The 22,379-nt window shown below is 44.5% G+C and overlaps 1 protein-coding gene across 1 annotated transcript in view; it reads right to left on the reverse strand.

Moving 5' to 3' along the window:
- The window catches only part of CFAP221 (cilia and flagella associated protein 221), a 77,092-nt gene that overhangs the window by 45,149 nt on the left and 9,564 nt on the right, over positions 1–22,379 (reverse strand). Inside the window, exons 3-6 of the mRNA XM_084892247.1 lie at positions 20,244–20,330; positions 19,992–20,090; positions 18,068–18,168; positions 2,923–3,026 (exon numbers count right to left, since the gene is read on the reverse strand). Of these exons, the coding sequence (XP_084748373.1) occupies positions 2,923–3,026; positions 18,068–18,168; positions 19,992–20,090; positions 20,244–20,330 (391 nt within the window). The remainder of the gene's footprint in view (positions 1–2,922; positions 3,027–18,067; positions 18,169–19,991; positions 20,091–20,243; positions 20,331–22,379) is intronic.

The following is a 22,379-nucleotide window of genomic DNA, read 5'->3' on the forward strand; positions in this document are numbered from 1 at the left end:
TGCAGCCAAGGGGTTTACTGCAGGCGAATAAAGCCATCACTGAATTCATAGCCTCAGAAGAGTAACAGCCACAATGTGTCGCTACATCAACAAAGTGGGAAACCGAAGCAAGAAAATGCCGAGACCAGGGGAGCAGAGTGATGGGCGAAGCCAAAAAAAAAAAAAAAAAAAAAAAGAAAGAAAGAAAAGAAGCTACCCAGGAGGCTCAGTGAGACCAGCTTGTAAAGCCAGGTCAGCAGCACCATCCACATGAGGCAGATCATTTAAAACCGCAGAAGCGGAGTTCCCAAAGTTTAAGGGCCCGGGCTTGCCCTTGTTCCTTCATCCTTCCATCCATCCTTCCATCCATCCATCCATCCATCCATCCACTCATGTCTCCTCCTGCACCACACTCTCCTGACTTCCTCCTTGGTCTCTGCCCTCGACCCACTTCCCTCTGAGTGCCTGTGCCCAGGGCTCGGTCCTCAGTCCACTCAATCCCTGGGTGACTCATGGCCAGCCCCACAGCTCTACGGTCGTCGATATTCAGGCCAAAATTTATGTCGCTAGCTCTCATCTCTCTTTTGACTCCAAACTGGCATATTCAATTTAATTTTACTTAAAGGAGGAATTTAAAAGGCAAGCAACAAACAAAGCACCAGAACCACCACCAAAGCTTATCAGATGGAGCAGGAAATGTGCTCAGGGACCACCCTTGGTCTGAATTGTGTGGCTGTGCAATCCACAGCCCGAGCGCTAGTGGAAAGGCCTGCGTGGTTTTTTAGTGTCTCACGTTCAGTTGTTATTCATATGTGTGAACACTGTCTCTGCTTATGGACGTAGCCATACGTTGTGTTTCAAAACCCTCTGGGTAAACTAATATTTTGTGTCTTGGGAATTTTTTTTTTTAAAGAATGGCTTGGCCATAAGAATCTCTAGCTTTCTCCCAAATTCTCCCTTTCTTTTTGTTGCTGCTGACACCAGCTTAGTTCAGGCTCTCAAGGCCTAAATGATTTCATTCCCAGCACAATGATCTCCTGCTCCCCTGCTGCCCCCACTTCGGACACACCCTCACCCTGCGGCTCCACTGGCCTTCCTAAAAGTCGTTCCCGTCAAGCCTGCCCAGAAATCTTAGCGGTTCCCTTCTGCTGTGGAACTAATAGAATTACAGACCGCCAGGCCCGGTAGGCCAAGCCCAGGGCTGCTGAGCCCAGATCGTCCTGGGCATCATAGTTTTGGACACTTTGGGGCACTGACCCAGATGAATCCTCATTCTGAGGTTTGACTGCCCTCGTTGCATTCCCACCAGTCTGCGGTGGTGGCGAACCAGCTACTTGCTAAACAACGAAACCATCTTTGGGCGGCTAGACGATGCACTGGTTCTAGCTCTGCCCTCGGGAGCCACGGGGCACAAGCTCATCCCTTTCCTCTCCACAGCGGCCCTCACCACTGACACAGCTAACCTGCCTCCAGGGCCCTTTTCCCCTTCTGAGGCATGTCATCCCCACGCCTTCACTGACCCCACGTCCTTTCACTGGGACTCCGTGGACCTGCCTTAGAGGGTGGTTCTCAGGGACAACCCAGGGGTTCAGTGTGGTCTTGATGGGCCACCGGGGACAGGGTTACCCTCTCTTTCTTACTACAGTCTCTACTTCTCTGATTAGAGTCCAGACTAAGATCGCAGGAGGGAGTTTATTTTACAGACTCACCTTGAAGGTGACATTTTTATGACCTCTCCAGAGTGAGGGTGAGGTCCAGTTTGCGCATATAAGGCAGAGGCAGTGCATACATTCACTGTGTAATCAGACCAGAACGAATGGGTCCAAATCTCTCCTCTGCCACTGACTACTGAGTGTCCTCGGACAAGTTACTTAACCCCTCTGAGCCACATTTCTATGTCTATAAGATTGAAATAGTGATTGTAGACCTCATGTAGTTCTGGCAGAGATTAAGTGTATGTATATAATGTATCTCTATCTATATGTATAGCCTAGAGTAGAACAGTGCCTCACTAAGTGTTGTTATTATTATTGTTCTACCAAAAGGCCTATTGTGAGAACATCAACGGTAGTAAAAGCAGAAATATTATCTTGTTTAGTTTATTCTTTTTTTAACCACTTATTTTTATCTTCTTTTTAAAGCAGATAAATAGCAAAAATTGTTATTGTCAAAATAACAAAATTCTTCTCTCTGGAAAGAGAATCAAGCCCTGTTTTCTGCAATATAAATAAATTGCAGAAAACAATTTATTTATATTTTTTGCTACAATGTATGGCAAAAATCTCAGAATGGCTCATGGTTCTCTAGGAAATAATCAAGGTACATTTTATAATTCAGAAGTGATTGAATCCTCATTTTGGACAAGACATGCACTGGCAACAACGAAAGGGCAGGAAGCAGATGGATAACTCCCCCTGGCGTTATTTAAATCCCAAACCCAGACACCCAGCACCGGAAGCTGGGGAGCAGCACCCACTTCAGGGGGGACTTCTCTCCCAAAGGTCCTGAGCAGCCCGGACCCAGGGCCTTTGGGACACGCAGAGACGGACTGTCCTCAATTCATCCGAAACCTCCCGAGGTCTCTGAGAGCTTGGGGAAGATAATACTCTCATTTTATTTGACATTGAATTGAAAGATGAACATAAGGTACCAAGAAGCAAAATTAGAATTAGGGTAAATTCAAGTTTTGATCTTGGAAAAAATTTATCTGGGCATTATTTTAAATTATCTGCACAACACAATTGATCTTAAGTGTTTATCTCCAAGTGTCTGATTCCAGTTTACACTGTGCCAGGTATGTAAAATCTGTCACTGTTACGCATTTGAAAATGTCATATTCAAATGTGGTTTATTCTCTTCTGTCACTTGAGACCTACCCTCCAAATCCTCTTTGATCTAAGAACTCTAAGGAAATTAGAAACTTGAAATCTTGCCTCTCCTTACCTGACATTGGCTCAATAGTAAAGGCCGGATGAGACAGAATCATATCTATCCGGAACTCAAAATCTACAGGGCAGCTGCACTGCAAAGGAATAATGTATCTTTTGCTGCAAAAAAGAAAAATAGAAAATATCAGCAATCTTAGCAGCTTCCTTCTGCCTACAGAACTTAATGGAATTATAGGCCCTCAGGCGGGATAGGCTAGTACAGTGACCTCAAACTGCACTCTGAGGAATGTCTTCATCAGAAGACCGGGAGGTGCGTGGGGAAAATGAGTCAGAGGGGTTAAAGGGCACTCCATAGTATGCGGTAGAGCTGAGATTTGGACCCTCAGAGAGTATGTATGCACTGCCTTATTCTACAGGAAACCAGACCCTTCCCAAAGCCGCTAGGCACAAATGGCCCTGGGCATTGTAGTGTTCAACATATATCTCCCTCTTTAGTAACGAAGAATAGAGACTCAATGTATAATAAACAACTACAACAATGACAGCAGTCAACGCCAGTATGATAATTCCTGGGTACTGGCCTGCTACACATGTCCAGGTGGCAATGACTCTAACCCTGTGTGGTAGGACTATGATCTCCCACTTACAGATGACGAAACATGCACAAGGGAGAGAGAATAAATGTCCTGCTCACGGTGACATGGCTACAGGAGGCAATCGTCAATGTGTTTCTCTCACATCGATATTTCTCCCTGTCTTTCCCTCTCTCTTCACTCTAAGAATCATTGGAAAAATAGCCTCAGGTGAAGATTAAAAAAAAAAAAAAAAGTAAGAGAATGATTCCCTATTTTGAATAGAAACCAACCTGAACCTTTAAAATATTAGACTTATAGGCCTGGCCAGGGGGCTCAGTTGGTTGGAGTGTCATCCTGTACACCAAAAGGTTGCAGGTTCGATTCTCCGTCAAGGCACATACCTACCCTGTTTCCCCGAAAATAAGACAGTGTCTTATATTAATTTTTGCTCCCAAAGATGCGCTAGGTCTTATTTTCAGAGGATGTCTTATTTTTCCAGTACACATTTATTGTTAAATGAAAATAAAGGAAATTTATTACCTGTATATGGTACGGTAGTACGGTAGTTGTCAACACAAACCAGACAAACTGTGAATCCTACAGTATCAAGAATTTACTCATTTATTTAATGATAATCATGTCATCATCTTCTGGAACATCATCATAGCAATCCAATTCCTGAATTTCCTGGGAATTTCTTGTGACTCCATTTCTTTCAGAATCAGTGGGCCAAATCTCTCATGTTTAGCAATAGCACTGTCTTTAAATGAGTACTTCTTGTCAAGGTAGCCTGCTCGCAGTGCATTTGCAATGCAACTGTCAGTGATTTTCTCCCATGAATTCTTCACCCAAGTCACAACTTCTTGCAGTTTAGGTTTCACAAAGTTTCCATGCTGATTTCTCTCCATTCTATTTTCAATGTAGTCATTAATTTCTATGCGCAAATTGTCTTTGAATGGCTTCTTTATTGCAATATCAAGAGTCTGGAGATAGGCCGTCATTCCTGCGGGAATCGTTATCTGATCTATTTTTCTTTCGTGAAGAAATATGTCTTTAGCTTGGTGTGCTAGCTGCATCCCAGACTAGCAGACCTCTTTGGTTCCCTCGCATAACAAGCGGCAGCATTAAATCGACCCACTTCCTTATAACTGCATGTGTGGCCCAGGCTTTTTCAGTTTCAAGAATAAAAACGCCCAAAACATGTTCAATCTTTTCCTTCTTGCCCTTAGAAATGATTAAAGGTGGGATTTTAGTGCCATCCAGACGAATTGCCAAAATACAGGAAACAGGTGCACTTTTGTAAGCAATGGAGGGAATGTACACTAAGGAGGCACCTGCTGTTCAATTGTTGTTTGAGATGATTGGCCCATAAACACTGCAGTTTCATCCATAGCAATCATGTTGGAAAGATTGTATTTAGAGAAGTCAGCATCATCAATAAAGGACTTGAATGCAAGTGCTCGCTTAATAACTAGAGTATCTTCCAACCTAAACAATGTTGTAGATCTTCTTAAAGACAGTTCACTTCACTGAAGGAAATTATCCAGCCAGTGTTGTGATACTTTGAAGTCTTCGGGGCTATGTCAAACTGTGGTGACATTGCAAGGGCAAATTCTTGAATCTGAGCCCTATTCACAACCAAAGCCTTTGCTCTCCTGTCAACAACCCATTCACAGATCAAGTCTTCCAGCTCGGAAAATAATGGTTGCCGACCTGATCCACACTTGCGCTTTTTAGCATTTCCCTTGTCCACTTGTTCAATGAGGTTACCATACTCTGCTCGCCATTTTCGGACCAATCGGATACTCAACATCTTCTCTTTGCAGAAAGCAGTAAGATTTTGGCCCCAAAAGTCTTCCATGATTCCTTTCTTGTACTCCACGGAGTAGCTTTTTCTTTTTGCGCTCATTTCTAGAGGTAAAAAAAAGGAATTGGGGTATCAAGGTGGAGGGAGGGGGATCATTTAAAATGACACAGAGGGGATCAGAGGGGGGAATCAAAATGGCACAGGAGAATCAGAGAGGATTACCATTTTAGTAACCCCTTTTGATCCTCCTGTGTCATTTTGATTGCCCCCTCTGATCCTCCTGTGTCATTTTAAGTGATCCCCCTCCCCCCACCCCTGTGCCACTGAACACCTTCACCAGACATCCCCCCTACCCCTTTATCAGACATTTACCCCCTGGGGCCTGCCTGGGGACTGTCACTGGGCTTGCTGGGGCCTGGATCTGGGCTGGAGCAGGGTCTGCCACTGACTAGAACCTTCAGTCATCATGAGGGCGGCCGAGAGCATCAGGTAGTGTCACCAGAGACAGACCAGAACTCATCATCTTCGCCGCGTCCTGTCTGCTCTAATCCTCCTGTTCTACACGCATCTGCGAAAGTCTCCTCCTCTCTCCCGCCCCCGTGCTCACCGCTCACTCAGACCTCCACTCCGCCCACACAGCAGTGATGTCAGGACTCCGCGAAATGTCACTGGTTGCTAGATGCCATTCGGGGCGGCCCTAGCGACCAGTTTACGGTAAATTAATTTTCATTTTGAGACAGAGCCTGGGGGGGGGCCTTATTTTCAGGGGGATGCCTTATATTTCACTCAGAAGGAAACCTGTAAGTAGGTCTTATTTTCGGAGGATGTTTTATTTTCGGGGAAACGGTAGATTTCAAGTTTCATCCCTGATTGGGGTGTATACAGGGAAGCAACTGATCAATGTTTCTCTCTCCCCTCCTTTCTCTAAAATTAATAAACATATCTTCGGGTGAGGATTTAAAAACAAACAAAAAACAAAATGAAACTTATATTATGATCATGTACACATTTTGTGCCTGTTTGAAGAGAGCATAAATTTGCCTGATAGTAAGTAAAATTATAAAATAATTTATATAAATTCAAATTTCTTTCTTGTCTCTTCCCTAAACAAATGCTAGCAGAGGGCCAGACATCCCTTTAGTTTCTAGTGAATTATATAACATTTATTTTTACCTTACTCTGATGTTATTTTCTCATTTATCCCAAATTTAACATTGTGTCTCTCAAAAGAGTAATCAAGGATTTTTTTGAGAGAGTGTCATCTTGTGAACTTATTGTAGATAGTAAAAATTAAATCTTCTCCCTGATTAAAAAATCTCAATGCCTACCCTAGAGAGTAAATGAGCAGTTATCTTATCATAAGTAGGGTTTGACTCCTTTGGCGGGAATGCAGGTGATTGACAATGAGCACGACAAGTTTTAATTGATATCAAGATACTGGGTTCAGGCAGCACAGTAAGTTAGCAGTAAGCTGTTATGGGTGTGTAGCATTTGAAGGAAACGCCATGCAGGTAGAGGGAAGGTACCCTCAGAGGTGGCTGACCATTTAAACTATCAGATAGACTACACTCAGTGAAGTAGGAGTTTTATATGGCCACCTGCTACTGACAGACAAATCACAGATCAAAAGATGTGGTAGCAGTGAGGTGTCTGTGTGCCATTCTTTCCCTTCCAAATGCACACAGGCTCATGAGAAAGATGAGTCTGGGAAAGCTCGGGGACTACACATAGCGGCCGTTCTAAAACCAGTCTATAAACGCTTGGCCATCCTCCCTCGGAGAGGTGAAGTCTGTGTCTCCTTCTCTGGAATGTGGGTTCTCTGACTTCTTAGCCAGAACACAGTGGAAACTCTGCCATACTGTTTCTTAAGGCCAAGCCCGAGAAACTGTCACCTTCCACTTCTCTTGGGATGCGCCTCCTAGAACCTGACCACCAGGCTGTAAAAGCCCACACAGCTGTGGAAAGGCCTGCATGGAGAAAGCCAGGGCTCCCAGCATTCAGCCCAGTTGAGCTCCCAGATAAGAGCCAGCAGGTGAAGGGACCATCTTGGAAGTGGACCTTTTGGCCCAGGTGAGCAGAGCCAGCTGACTCTACCTGGAGCAGAGCTTGGCCTTTTCCATGGAGCTATGCCCAAGCGGCAATTCCCTGCCCAAGCTGCAGCTCCATGCCCAAACTTCAGGTCCATGCCCAAGCTGCAGCTTCATGCCCAAGCTGTAACCTGTAGTTCATGTAGCTCCCTGCCCAAGCTATAGCTCCCTGCCCAAGCTATAGCTCCCTGCCCAAGCTATAGCTCCATGCCCAAGCTATAGCTCCCTGCCCAAGCTATAGCTCCCTGCCCGAGCTATAGCTCCATGCCCAAGCTATAGCTCCCTGCCCAAGCTATAGCTCCCTACCCGAGCTATAGCTCCCTGCCCGAGCTATAGCTCCCTGCCCAAGCATAGTAGACTCATGGGTCCTTAATGATACAGTCAAATAAAAACACAATTTACATAAATAAATGTTCACATGACAGGCATTTAGTTATTTTTATACCCAGGGAATTAAACACCAGCCTCATTTTAGACTAAGTTCAGACCAATATTAGAGGCAGAGATCAATGAAGAGGTGGAGTCAGGGAGGCGTAATGTTTCTCTCTTGCTGGCCTGGCCTTGACTCCCTTCTTGTCCTTGGTTTAATTCCTTCCCAAACTGTAGTTAATGCTGCACGTTGATGAAACCACCCCCACTCCCCAGCCTCGCCCCTGCCCCAGTGGTTTAGGCTGGAATTCTGCTGCAAACACTGGGGAACCAGCAGAATTAATGAGGCCCCCTCCGTGTGCTTGGTGAGAAAGTGAAGGCATTTAACTGGAGACTCAAAAGGAATGAAAGGAACTGGGTTCAGGAAAAGGTACATGTGACCAGGGATGCACTGTCATTGGCAGAGACACTACATACCCTATTTATATATTTTAAAAACACTTCAAACAATTGTGAGAAAATGTACATTAAAAAGTTTACCATTTTAACCATTTTTAAGTGGCATTAAGTACATTCACATTGTTTTGCAGCCCTCACCACCATCCATCCACAGGCTGTTCTTCACCTTGTAAAACTGAAACTCTGTTCCCATTAAACAGTAACTTTCCATTCCCCTCCCCGGACCTGGCAGCCACCCTCCCACTTTCTGCCTTGAATTTGACTACTGTAGGTAGCTCACATAAGTGGAATTATGCAGTATAAAGTACCTTTAAAACTAACTTCACTTAAAAATATGTATCAATATGAATAATGCATTAACTAGAAAATAAACACCTTACAACTCACCAGAGCTGCAGGTAATGTGGGGTGAGGGGTGGAATCAGGGGAGGCTTGTTAGAAACAGCAGGGCCAGTGGCTGGGGACCAGAGAGTAGGAGGGTCTGGCATCAGTAAGAAAGTCGCCTTAGAGGGAAGGAGGGGAGAAGCCTCCTGCAGGCTGATTTCATTTTTGTTGAGGAAAACATAGCATTTATTCAGAGAAGATAAGAATACGCTAAAACTACTGGGAGCTTTTGCACCTTTAAAAACCGAGGGTAGAAGGAACCACATGCTCACTGTGTTCGATCAGACTTCCTTGGAGCTAAATGACCTGTAATGATATTTGGCCTGAAACAGCCCGCCAGCAACAGCTGCCAGCCGGGGTCCTTACGGCGTACCCACCAGCAATTATTAGAACGGAAAGGTCACTTGGCAGTGGAATAGGAAACACATTTTTAAAGCAAAGCAACTTAAGTTCAAGTATTTTGGGGTTTGAAATTGTAATATATAAGACTTTTTAGTGAGAACATTTGGGCATCTGTAAGAGAAAGCAACTATTTAAGAAAAAAAAAATCACAATGAAATTGAATGGTTGCTTGTTACTCTGTTCTAAATACTATGACAACATTAAATAATCACATTCCTGAATTCATGTGAACAGTGCATGCGTGTGTGTGTAGGCATCACAAGCCTGTGATATAGGGCATGGAAGTAGAAGCAGCCTGTACAGTATACGAATGAGGTTCGATAGCATGGACATATTTGGCATCGAAGTAGAAGCAGCCTGTACAGCACATGAATGAGGTTCGATAGCATGGGCATATTTGGCATCGAAGTAGAAGCAGCCTGTACAGCACATGAATGAGGTCTGACAGCATGTAAACCAGCAAGGAGGAGGAATGCCCAGAAAACACTTCCAGCTGAGGGTGTCTCTCCAAGACCAACAATCATCCACAATTTTTGCCTTTGCTTCTTCGAAGAATGTGCTTTGGGTAAACACTGAAATTCCTTGTTATATTCTTAAATATTAGAATTGAGAATAATCCACAGCTATTTTTATAATAATATTTTAAAGTTCCTTACTGCTTAGTCCATGATACCGAGTTTCATAGAAGCCACAAAATGTATATGCTTTTGAAATTAATGAATCAGTCCAAGAATTTATACAAAAACTAAAAGACCCAAAACAAGAAAAATGCTCCACGTTTAATTACTGTCCAGGACACACTTTTATTTGCTCTAGATGCTGACCATAAATTTGGGCTTCCCACTGCATGGGAGAACATATTTGGATGCACTGATACATCCAAAATATATAAGGAACTCATACAACTTAACAAAAGGAATACAAGCAATCCAATTAAAAAAATGGGCAAAGGTCCTAACGAGACACTTCTCCAACGTGGCCGTACAGATGATGGCCAAGAGACATATGAAAAAATTCTCAAAGTCACTGATCATCAGAGAGATGCAAATTAGAATGACAATGAGGTATTACCTCACACTTGTCAGAATGGTTACCATCAACAAATCAACGAATGACAAGTGCTGGCTAGGTTGTGGAGAAAATGGAACCCTAGTGAACTGCTGGTGGGAATGGAGACTGGCGCAGCCACAGTGAAAAACAGTACGGAGTCTCCTCAAAAAATTAATATGGAATTTCCATTTGACTCAGTGATCCCACTTCTAGGAATATATCCTAAGAAACCCAAAACACCAATCAGAAAGAATGGTATGAACCCCTATGTAGATAGAAGTGTTATTTACCATAGCTAAGATCTGGAAATAGCCTAAGTGCCCATTGGTAGATGAGTAGATAAAAAAGGTGTGGTATACCGAAACCAGTTTGGCTCAATGGATAGAGCGTTGGTCTGTGGACTGAAAGGTCCCAGGTTCGATTCCGGTCAAGGGCATGTACAATACATTGGTTGCGGGCACTCCCCAGTAGGGGGTGTGCAGGAGGCAGCTGATCTATGTTTCTCTCTCATTGATGTTTCTAGAGATGATCCCTCTCCCTTCCTCTCTGTAAAAAAAAATCAATAAAATATATTTTTTAAAAAAGGTGTGGTACATTTATACCACGGAATACTATGCAGCAGTAAAAAAGAAGGATCTCTTACCCTTTGCGACAGCATGGAGGGACCTGGAGAGTATTATGTTAAGTAAAATAAGCCACTCAGAGAAAGTCAAGTATTACATGATCTCATTCATATGTGGAATGAACAAAATAAACTGATGAACAAAATAGATTCAGAGACATAGAAACATGGAACAGACTGCAAAACCTCAGAGGGAAGGCATGGGGAGGGTGGGTGGTTGGGAAGAGATCAACCAAAGAACTTGTATGCATATGTGCATAACCCATGGACACAGACAATAAGGTGGTGAAGGCCTGGGGCAGGGGCAGGGGTGGGCTAGAAAGGGTCAATGGGGAAAACGGGGGACATATATAATACTTTCAACAATAAATATTTTTTAATGAAATAAAAATAATAAATGAAGAGTGAAGCACATAAACTCTTTCATTATTATAGATCCTTGCGATTTAGGGGTTGGATAATTTTCTTTTCCTGCTAAAATTAAAAAAAAAAAAGACAGGGTCAAGATAAGTAACTCGATCAATGCTAGGTCAGCAAAAGGATATTAAATCAAAGACATTTTTACTACAAAATATGGCAGAAATTTTCATGCAGTAAAAATTCAGGCTATTGTGAATTAACGGTGATGTTTTATCTGAATATACATTTCAAAGCAATTTTAAAATGTAAGTTCAACCCACATAGGGGCTGAAATAAAAAACAAGTTTTTTTTGATTAGTTCAAGTCATCCTTGTCAGAATGTTCTCATGAAATGCTGCTGTTCCTTCAAATCAACTTTGAGTTTGGGACATGCGACCCAGCATGAGGAAAAAGCATATTTCCCTCAGTGAGCTGAGAAATGTGAATTCATTATCTGAGCTGGCTTCATATATCCTTCTGAAGGTCAACATTATAGTCTTCTTCTTAAACCCTCGTCCTAAGCCAGTCACAGCTGGTTCTCGGGCCCCCATTCAGAGCCCGTACTGGTGCAGTGCAGACAGGACCTGCTGTTCCAGCTGGGCAACTGCTCTCATCAATCTTGCCCTCCCAGGCCTAGGGTAAGAGTTCTCATTCCCCCGTGGCCCGGGGCAGTGAGGGCATTCGGCTCCATTTGGACATCCCATTCTGACCTTGGTTATTCCCACACTTTCTAAAATCAGACACAGTCTCTCCAGTTAAGGAAAAGCATCCTTTGGTAAATTTTTAAATTAACGATGTGAAAGTTCCAGAGACTAAAATATACTGGCTTTGAAGGGAGTGGAGGGAACCTTCTCTGTTTGCAGTGTGAACGTGGCCTCTGGTCTGCCCAGCATCACGGTCCCATTTGCTGAGAGAGCAGCCTGGTTGCCCTGCCTGTGGGACCAGGTGCAGAGTAGAAACAGGGAAGTGAGGGGGAACCCAGGAAGCACTCGGTGACTTCCTGTCAGCTCTGTCTGCACAAACGTGAACCGGCTGGCCAGGGGAGTCAGCCTGTAGCAAAGGAGGGTCAGCTGATGACTCGTGGAGAGAACACTGGCCAGCTGCCTGGGTTTGCTCTAACCACTTACTTGGTGCCAGGTAGACTCTGCGGGAGAAACCACAGGGCATAATAGACTCACACAAGTCTTTCCAGGACCATGGGAATGGAAAGATAAAACTTCAGCACCTCACATAAGCATGTTCTTGCTTCCTTGTGTATATAGAAAGGGGGAGATTGTACTTTACCTATGGAGCTTTCTAAGATACAAAGAGATGACAAAATTTAACCAGCTTCGATGGTTAGGTTTGCCCAGTTATAAAGCACCACCTCAGCTCCCAGGAGAGAGAGCTGGACGTCCTCTGCACCAGGGTTTGATCTGAGACGTTGGACGGAAACTGGAATGCAGCTTTCTGTTATTTACAGAAGCTGTCACAATTCATCTCACTAGAGCTTAAGCCACCAAGGCTGTTTATAGGTAGCTGGCAAATGTCCACATGGAAAATTTAAAGCACCAAACCCGGACAATGAACATGTGACTGATGAATATACACGACTCCACTCCATGGCCTTGTGGAAATGTACTGATGCCATCCAGGCCTCAGGGAGGCTCTGCCCAACAACGCAGCCTCAACGTAAGAAAGCAAACTTAATGGCATTAAATGTAAATCCCGCAACTTCTGGCCATTCTGTCTAAATCAATTCTAGATACAAAGTGAAATATATCCTTCTGAATTTCCCTTCTGCTGAATTTGTGCTCTCCCTTCACCTTATCGCAAAGATGGTGGCACCACAGCCAATAAGGAGGGAATATGCTAATTGACTGCCCACTCTCAAAGATGGTGACACCCACGGCCACAAGATGGCGATGCCTAATCTCCTCAGCCCTGCAGCTATCCAGGGCTGGCCTGAGGCTTAGGTAACCAGAGCCGGCCAAGACTTGCACTGCTGGCAGTAGCAACAGCAGAGGTGTGATGGGTCCCCTGATCACCGGGCCAACTCCCACTCCTCAGGGTTCCTGGATGGTGAGAGGGAACAGGCCAGGCTGAGGGACCCCCCTCCAGTGCATGAATTTTCATGCACCAGGCCTCTACTGTAAACTATAAATGCAAAAAACATACACATAAATGTTCACAATAGGAATTCAAAGTAGCCAAAAGTAGTAACAACCCAATGTCCATCAATTGATGAGTGGATAAATAAAATGCGGTCCATCCATGCAATGGGATGTTATTCAGCAATAAAAGGAATGCAGTACTGACACATGTTATAAGTGGGATAAACCTTGAAAACCTTATGCCAAATAAAAGAAGTCAGCCACAAAAGACCACATAATGAAGTTTCCAGGTAGACAACTTATAGAGATAGAAATTTGCTGAGGCTGAGAAGTTTGGAGGGAAAATAAGGAATGGGTGTGCAGTTTCTCTTGAGGGGGATGAAAATGCTCTAAAATTGATGATGGTGGTAGTTGCATATACAAAAACTGTTGACTTGTACAATTTAAGTTAGTGAATTTTATGATATGTAGATAATCTCAACAAGACTTTTCCTAAAATGTAAAAGCCAATAGAAAGAAGCTGCTCATTCATCCTAGACCTGCAACCACACCCTCATCTCAGTCCCTGCTCGGTGCCCCCGTGGGATGGCCATTGGGCCGGCCATTAGCTAGTGCAGTTTCTGACAGACTGCTTTGGGGGCTTCCACATCCCCACCTGCCATAAGCCCACCTTCAACTTGGCCACCAGCCTTCCCACACCAAGTCTCTCTTTGCAACTAGAATTTATGTTGTCTACCTTTGTTACTGTGCGAGCCAAACTGGCTGGGTCTCATTGTGCATTCTTTAGGTAAAAATCTCTTGAGTGGTGGTGGTGGTGATGATGGCTATTATAAATCACTAACTATATGCTAAACATTGTTTTTACTACTATATATTAAAAACTTGCTCTAGTTGATTTGACTCAGTGGATAGAGCGTGGTCCAAAGCTGTTCATTAGTTGTGATTTTGATGTGGTTGTAAGAGGACTCAAGTACCGCATTTATTTATGCCGTCATCTTGACCAGAACCCCCCTCGTTGCTTATTTTTGAAGTGTCCAGGCACTTCCATATTGTGCCTGGGTGTCCACAGCAGTCCTACCCATCCTCCTCCACATCTCTGCAGGGGCACCAAATGAGGTTTCTAAAGGGAAGCCATGATCATGCCATTTCTCTGTTTAAGTCTTTCGGTGACAGTCTCAGGGTGCACGTACACATCCCTGCAAAACACATCTTTCTCAGCCCTCATTCTAGTTCCCCTGCCACAGCTCTTGCAACGCATGTCCAGTCACACAAATTTTCCAGACAGGCCCAGCTGTCTGTGCCATTTCACCTCTGCCTTTGCCCATGCTACAGCATTTCCTGACACACCTTGTTCTCTCCTACTCCACTCCCTTCTTTAATAAACAGTTTAGCTGAAATTTTCATTTCTGATTACAAATGAAGGGAATTATATACAAAATAGTTTTGCAAAAGTCTCTAGAGAAGTTGGTAGATTTCAGTCAGCCTTCACAACTCAGCTCAGACATGTTCTCTAGGAAGTCTTGTGGAGCTTCCCCATTTCACATGCCTCTAACTCCCCTCACACTGAGCTGGGTTAGGTGTCCTCACTCAGAATACGTGGAATTAGAAATTACAATCATTCATTTAATCATGATATCAGGTGTGAGTCATCTCTACACCTTCAGTACCGAACACTGTGCCTGAGACATCGTAGGCATTCCATAAAGATTTCTTGAGTGAATAATGCTAAATAAAGAATCTACCCAAATGCTACCTGCTTAGTAGGGAATCTTTCATGTGAAACTCTCTGTCGTGCTACCAGACATTCTGGATTGAAGGGAAAAGGCAGCATGCTTATTGTTGGAAAGATTTAAAAAAATATTATATCATTATACATTATAACTCAGTTTAATAAACAGTTTAGCTGAAATGTTCATTTCTGATTACAAATGAAGGGAATTATATACAAAATAGTTTTGGAAAAGTCTCTAGGGAAGTTGGTAGATTTGTGTTGTAAGAACCAAGATTGATGTCTGCATTTTAAGACATGTAACTTTCAACAGTATATTAAACCATTGTTTTCATAAGCCTGATTTATGATCCAAACAAGAAATAATTTGTGGAGGGAAAGAAAAAAAGAAGGAAGGAAAGAAGGGAAGAAAAAAAAGAGAGAGAGAAAGTAAAGAAAACAAGGAAGAAAGGAAGAGGAGGAGGAAAGAGAGATGAAGAAGGAAGAAGGAAGGAAGGAAGGGAGAAAGGAAGGAAGGAAGGAAGGAAAAAAGAATGAAGTTAGTTTTTTCCTGCCACTTGGATTTTGGTAAAAATTGCAATATTCGCCCATTTAAAGAAAATAGCAATGTTTGACCTCAAAATGCATAGAGTGAGTGGGTCCCACCAGGAGGGATTCACCTTTGTTAGGTGAATCTTGGGGTCCTGAGAAGGACCAGGTGAAGACAGGAAGGGATGATGAGTGGGAGGGAGGAAGCCCTGGTATAGTTTTGGCAGAATATTTTGGGGCAAATAAACAGAAACGAAAGGACAAGGAGCCAGAATGTAAAATTCTGATAATACCCATGATGGCAGTGATGTGGAAAAGAAATTCTCATGCACTGCAGTGTGTGTATGAATGGGTACAACCATTTTGGAAAATAACTTGACATTAGACAGTAACAATGGATTTTGCTTCTACATATATGCCCAGGGGAAACTGTAGGACATGTGCCCCAGGCCATTTACAAAGAAACTCAACAATAGTGTTGGGCAAAGAAAAAAAAGTGAAAACAACCCCTAGGTCCATTAGCAGTAGGACAGAGAAAAAACTGGCACCTCTATACAGCATGACACTAGAGCTGTGAATACAGCTGTATGCATTAACATGGCTGAACCACCAAAACAGAATATAGAATGAATAAAAGCAAGTTACAGCAGAATGTACATACAGTATGATCCCTTTTATATAAAGATAAAACACTGTCAAAGCTAAACAATGTGTTATTTAGGTGTACATATGTATATATCAAAACTATTGAAATAAATAAAAAATGATTATCTCAAAATTCAGAATAGTGGTTGGAAAATTACTGGTAATGTTTTGTGTCTTAAAACTATTTTTCATTATATTATTTTATTATTCTTTAATTTGTACAGATTATTATACATGGTTTTGTATTATTTGTTTACGACTCCTAAAGAACTGTTTAAACCGAGCGCACAGAGTGGTGAGTCAGAGCTCACGGGAAGGTGTGGGAGGCGAGAGAAGAGGGGCACCCACCAGCTGAACCAAGGCCATTGCTCCAGACCCAATTAGGGGGTTTCTCTCCACGACAACAGGTGGGAGTGAAAAGGAAAGGTCCTGAAACTTGTATACACCAGTCCTCCCACCTCCTCCAAAGGGTTCAGTTGCCCTGCCTCTACCTCCAGAGTTTTGAAGCCCCTCCCTGCTCGGTGCTGCCTGCAGAGGCTTGAATTGGCCTTTACTAAGGTGACCAGATTGTCCAGGTGTTGGCGGGACAGTCCTGATTTCTAACAATTTTTCCAGCATCCCGCAGCATTTTAAAAAGTCCCGATTTTTGGAAAGAATATTTCCAATGTTTCCAATCTTTCAAAAAATCGGGACTTTTTAAAAACGCCGTGGGACGCGGGGAAAATTGTTATAAATCAGGACTGTCCCGCCAACACCTGGTCACCTTAGCCTTTACCTGCAGAGCATGCTGGGGCCCAATGTCTTTGCTCACAGTCCGGGGCTATATCAAGAGGCATCTAGTATTTGCCAGGAACTGTGTGAACTGAAATCATTCAGTGGCCCTTCAAGCCCCTAAGCCCATGCCCTCGGCTGCCACCAAGCCTTCATACATGCTACTTCCCTGCCTGGAATGCCACTGTCCCAGCCCACCCCATGGAATCCTCTTAGGATAACCCCAAATGAATGTCCTCCCCAGATGAATGAGGACTTCCCCCTGTGTGCCTCTGTTACAGCACTCAGGAATTAGTGCAACTCATTGATGAGACTCTAAGACCTCCGAATCAGAGCCTGTGGCTGCTCAGTCAGGACTTCACAGACAGCACCCAGTTAGAATGGGGAAAGGGCTGCAGCAGGTCCTGCAGGAGCTTCCCAACCCCAAATGTTGTATTGACAACTTAATTGCTGAATCACTGGGAAGCCAGGGAAAGGCAAGAGAGAAGGAATAGGAACTGGGATTGAGGGGTTGGGGACAGGGCTCAGGACAGTATATATTTCTCAACCAGTAGAGGAGTATTTCCGTATTTCAACAACTGGCAAGGCCTTGGGCTGTTAGATATTCACCTTCTTTATATTCTAGGGACAAATAGCACTATGCCTGAGAGTAGATATTTAATAAATATTTATTGATTAAAAAAAAAGACATACATAAATTACAACTAGAATCATCAACTATTTTCCCAACAAGAAGGAGGAGGAATCTGAAATGTGGCATCTATCGTGACTTCTATTGTCTTTGTCATCTCTGCATTTATTTTTCCTTCATTTAAAAATAAAGATCGGTTCATGGAGAGGCACAAGCTCCGAATTGGCCCAATAAGACTCAGTCCTGAGACTTTTGCTTAAATACCCCAACCTCTCCAGCCCCTCCAACCACCCACCCATGTTGCCAACAGTCTCTGGAGCTTCTGTTCTGGCAGCTGTGCCCAGGGAGAGGGGCTGCTGAGAAAGAAGCCTCCAGACCCTGAAATGGGGAGAGTGAGGTTCCTGTGACCCGATTTAAACCCCCAAGCCCGGCCACGCCTGAAGATCCACCTCACACCTGCCAGTTAAGTGACCAGAGTTATTCCATTTCTCACTCCGAGTATTTTTATTTTGTTTGTTTTTCTTCTGCAAGTCTGGTCTAACTCAGCTAGAAAGGTAACCTTCTATTAGGAAAAATATAAATCTTTATATATGTTTCTCTTAATTTTTCACATTCCATGACATGTTGGTAGTTCATTTTGGTAACTCACCTTTCACCAAGTAGAACATTTGATAGGTTTATATATGAGGGAAAATCCAGTGTGTTCATGACAGGATAGGCATGGATGGGAATAAGCAAAGTGTCATCACCCTAAAATTAATGGGAAAAGTCCAGCTTACCACACTGAAGACCAGAATTTTAGAAGAATGAACTGGTAGATATTTATTTTGTTCTCTATCATTAAAAAAAAATGTTTCTAGAAAAAATACTTTTTAAGAAACCTGAGTATTTAAATAACAACATTTAAAACATTGATTTTTTTTTGCTCTACCAAAGTGTAAATAATTTAAATATATGACATTTAAACAATGTTCACTATCACACAGAACTGCTAAAGACAGTGATGCCTTCGTGTGGATATAAAGTCAGTTGTCTGACTGTTTCTATTTCAAGAAGTTGTAGGGAAGAAAAGAGAAACTGGCATAGAATCAGCTGCCCAGAGAGGGATAGGAACCAGCACTGGAAGCCTGCAGACGCCTGCTTCTAGTCCTGCATCAAATTCGACCTTAGCCATGACCTTTAACCTCTTCAGGCCTTGCTTCTTTCTTTGCAAAATGGGGATATTCTGCCTTTCCTTAAAGGTGTTTTGAGAATTAAAGTAGGTGGTGGCCTCACACAGTGTAAAGTGCTGCACAGGTGCGGCTATCCTTAGCATTACTGCCGGGAGCAGGACACGCACCAGGCTACCTACACACGCCTGCTTAGGGATTTGAGTTCTTGGTGCAGAATATTCCTCTGAAAGCAATTTTCTATTTTCAGTTTTAGGTATTTTTTTTCTTTTAAAAAATTGAAACTCGCTGGGCTGGTGTTGCTCAGTAGTTGGGCATCTCTCTATGAACCAGGAGGTCATGGCTCCATTTCTGGTCTGGGCACATGCCTGGGTTGCAGGCTCAATCCCTAGTATGGGATGTGCAGGAGGCAGCCGGCCAATGATTCCCCCTCATCATTGATGTTTCTCTATCCCTCTCCCTTCCCCTCTGTAATCAATAATAAAAAAATTGAAACTCATTTGTTATGAAAGCATACTCTTCCATTTTAGTTTTGAAAATCAAATTTAGTTAACCTTAAGACTTCTTCCTTTTTTATTTTTAAATATATTTTATTGATTTTTTACAGAGAGGAAGGGTGAGGGATACAGAGTTAGAAACATCGATGAGAGAGAAACATCAATCAGCTGTCTCCTGCACACCCCACACTGGGGATGTACCTGCAACTAAGGTACGTGCCCTTTTCCGGAATCGAACCTGGGATCTTTCAGTCCGCAGGCTGATGCTCTATCCCCTGAGCCACACCGGTTTCTGCTAACCTTAAGGCTTCTTGACTTACAAGAGGTAGGGCTGGGATACAGAGCAAGGGAGGGTGGAGTGACAATTTTAAGAGGACGGGTGGCCCGGGAGCTGGCTCTGGCTGGAGACCACAGGATGACTCAGGTGACCCCATAAGAAGGCATGCAGCACAGCCAGCCTCCTGGGGTCAGTTCCCCGGGCTCCCATATCTCCGCAGTGCCCAGGGCTGGCTCTGAGGACATTCCCACTAAAGATACGATCCAGTCCCCAGAGTTTATAAACACAACTCGAGGTTCTTGCTAACTTTTTAATCTAACAGTTAAAGAGAGTGGCTACGCTTCTGGCTAGCCTTCACCAACTCCCAAATGATAAATGAGGCTTTAACCAGGGCAGGTGGGAACCCAGCCGTGAACCGAGCCTCCTGGCTCTGCCCCAGTTCCCCGCAGCCTCGCATGCTCCCAGCTGGGACCCGCTGCACAAGGGCCCTCCTGCCATGGACTGGCTGAAGAGGGCCACCAGGCGCTGGGCCGGGAAACTCCACCCCCTTCATTCCTTCCCTCTGCTCCCCTTGAGGATGTTAGTTTTGACACCACCCCACCCCCCAAAGCCTGATTGTAAGAGACTTACCTTACAGTGAACACGGATGCAATCATAATAGTATCGCCACTCATCTGGAGAAAACGTGATGGTGATGGTGAGGGACAAGCCAGGGACAAGGCGGTGCTCCTAGAAGAAAAGGGGCTCTGGCTGGGACAAGCCCCAGAGAGCTCAGAGGCAGGATCCGGGGACAACCTCCATACCATGCCCAGGTGACCGGGGACAGAAAACTACAGCCCGACAAAGAACACCGTGAGAGAGGGGACACCCAGTGGGGCTTACCTTCTTCATATACTTGATCTGAAAGTATTTGGTTTGTGGGGGTAAAATATGAACATGTATGTCCTCATTGGAAATATTGATCAGTTGCTGGGAGAGAAAAAGAAGCAATCAGAATAAACACACCATTTTATCTATTTGAAAATTCATCTCCTCATTTAGTTATCCCTCATCTTATTTTAAAAGCAACTTGAGAAGATGTGTTGTATTTTTTAATTTGTAAAAGATTGTAAACCCATCACATGCCATCTATATATATATAAAAGCCAAAGCAACCATATGACTGGTCACAATTATGTGCACTGACCACCAGGGGGCAGACACTCAACACAGGAGCTGCCCTCTGGTGGTCAGTGTACTCCCATGGCCAGCCAATTTCCGTCAGTCCCTCCCCCTGGCCGGCTGGCTCCAATCAGCCCCGATTGCCCCTGATAGCCAGCCAGGCTGAGGAACTCCACCGGTGCACAAATTTGTGCACTGGGCCTCTAGTTTAAAGAGTAATAAAATAAGCCAAGCAAACACCATTGAATGAATAATAAACTATGCCCATGTGCCTTCTGCCCAGCTTAAGGGCTTGGCCAGAGGCCACACCCTTTCTCCACAGGGTCTCCTTCCTGCCAACCCTCCCCCCACTGGGCCTGTATCTTTCCCAGTCCTGACAGCTTACTGCATGTACTTTCCTGTTGAACTCAGTTTAGCCCCGAGATTCACTGAGCTAAGAAGCCAGCCACCCACCAACTCTCACAGTTTCTCTGATTACATGCCATTGATCCTGGGAACCCCGACACACTTAGGTAGTCAAAATTTCAGGAAAGGGAATGAGGCTAGGATAGCCTCCAACCTACCCCTGGGGCAAACTTAAGGGAACTCAAGGTCGGGGTGCTCTGATGGTGACGGGAGGCCAAGCCCGTGACGCAGGACATGCTGGGGAATGAGGTGTGCCTCTGAGTAAAGGTGCTCTCCTTCCTCTGCATGGCAGAGGAGCAAGAACCTTGGGCATTTGGGCTTCCTCTGGGCCAAGGGACAGCTGAGAGGCCTTTGGCTTCCAAAGTCTGGGCCAGAGGCTGGCCTGTCCCTGACCCCTTGCCAGAGGCCTCACATCTATCAAAGCCTCAGATTAGACTTCAGACAATATTTCCTGGTGAAGTTAAACTGGTGTTTGCATTTGTTAAAGGTTCCCATTTATCACCTGCCAACATCTCAAAGTACAATGTTAGTGATCCTGTTTTGACATATTTTCTCTTTGTTTCAATTCCTTAAAAGCCTCAAAAACACCCAAAGTTGCCAAGACATTGCTTGACCTCCGCGGGGCCCTGCAGAGGGCAGTCTTGGTGAAGGTGTGGCTCCCGGTCCTTCCCCCTGGGAGGTGGGTCCTTCCAGGAGAGGCAGGGAGGACCCTGTGCTGGAACCAGAGTCTGGGGCGGAGGCACCTGCCTGGAGACCGAGAGGGAGCCGCTCAGCGCCAGGCTCTGAAGTCTTCACAGACACCTCGGTCCCCTTAGGGGTCACAGAGAGAGGACTGGAGCTCAGGAAGCACTGGGAGCAGAAGAGGTTGCATTGTGGCCATGCACCTTAAACTAAGTCAGGATGGAGGAAGGACAGTGCAACAAAGGAGGCGTGAGGAAGCAGGGACCGAGCAGAGGAGAGCGCAGTGGGCGTCGAGGGGGCTGCAGCTCCGCTCGCCTGGGCTGGCGCTCAGGGTTTCCCGTGTTAGCAGAACGGATGTCCGGGATGTGCACAGGAATGTCATGCTGGCCTTTCTGCTCTAGAGCAAAGGGCTGTGAGAATCTGATGAGCCCAGAGCCCAGTGTCCTTTGGAACAGCGTGTAAAGGCCCAGGACCCCCTCAGGCCCTGTGTTTCTTGCTGCACAAAAATGCTGCCAACTGAGGAAGGTGGGCCAGTCCTAGTCAGGACTGCTGCCCGCGGGCTCCCCGGGGAGGGGCTGCGCTCACACTTCTCGGAGACCCCATTCAGATAATCCAGGGGCTACGATTCGGCTGCCGCTTCCCATATGCACCTTTAAAAGTTTACTGATCTGGAATTATGCATTTGGATCAATGAAAAACAAAAAAGAACAGGCTCATGTAAAAGTGTAGATATTTAGGGTTATCTAGACAGGGAGTGTAAAGAGAGGAAGA

Source organism: Pipistrellus hanaki (assembly GCF_964339955.1).
Source record: "Pipistrellus hanaki genome assembly, chromosome: 8".
NCBI classification, from domain to species: domain Eukaryota; kingdom Metazoa; phylum Chordata; class Mammalia; order Chiroptera; family Vespertilionidae; genus Pipistrellus; species Pipistrellus hanaki.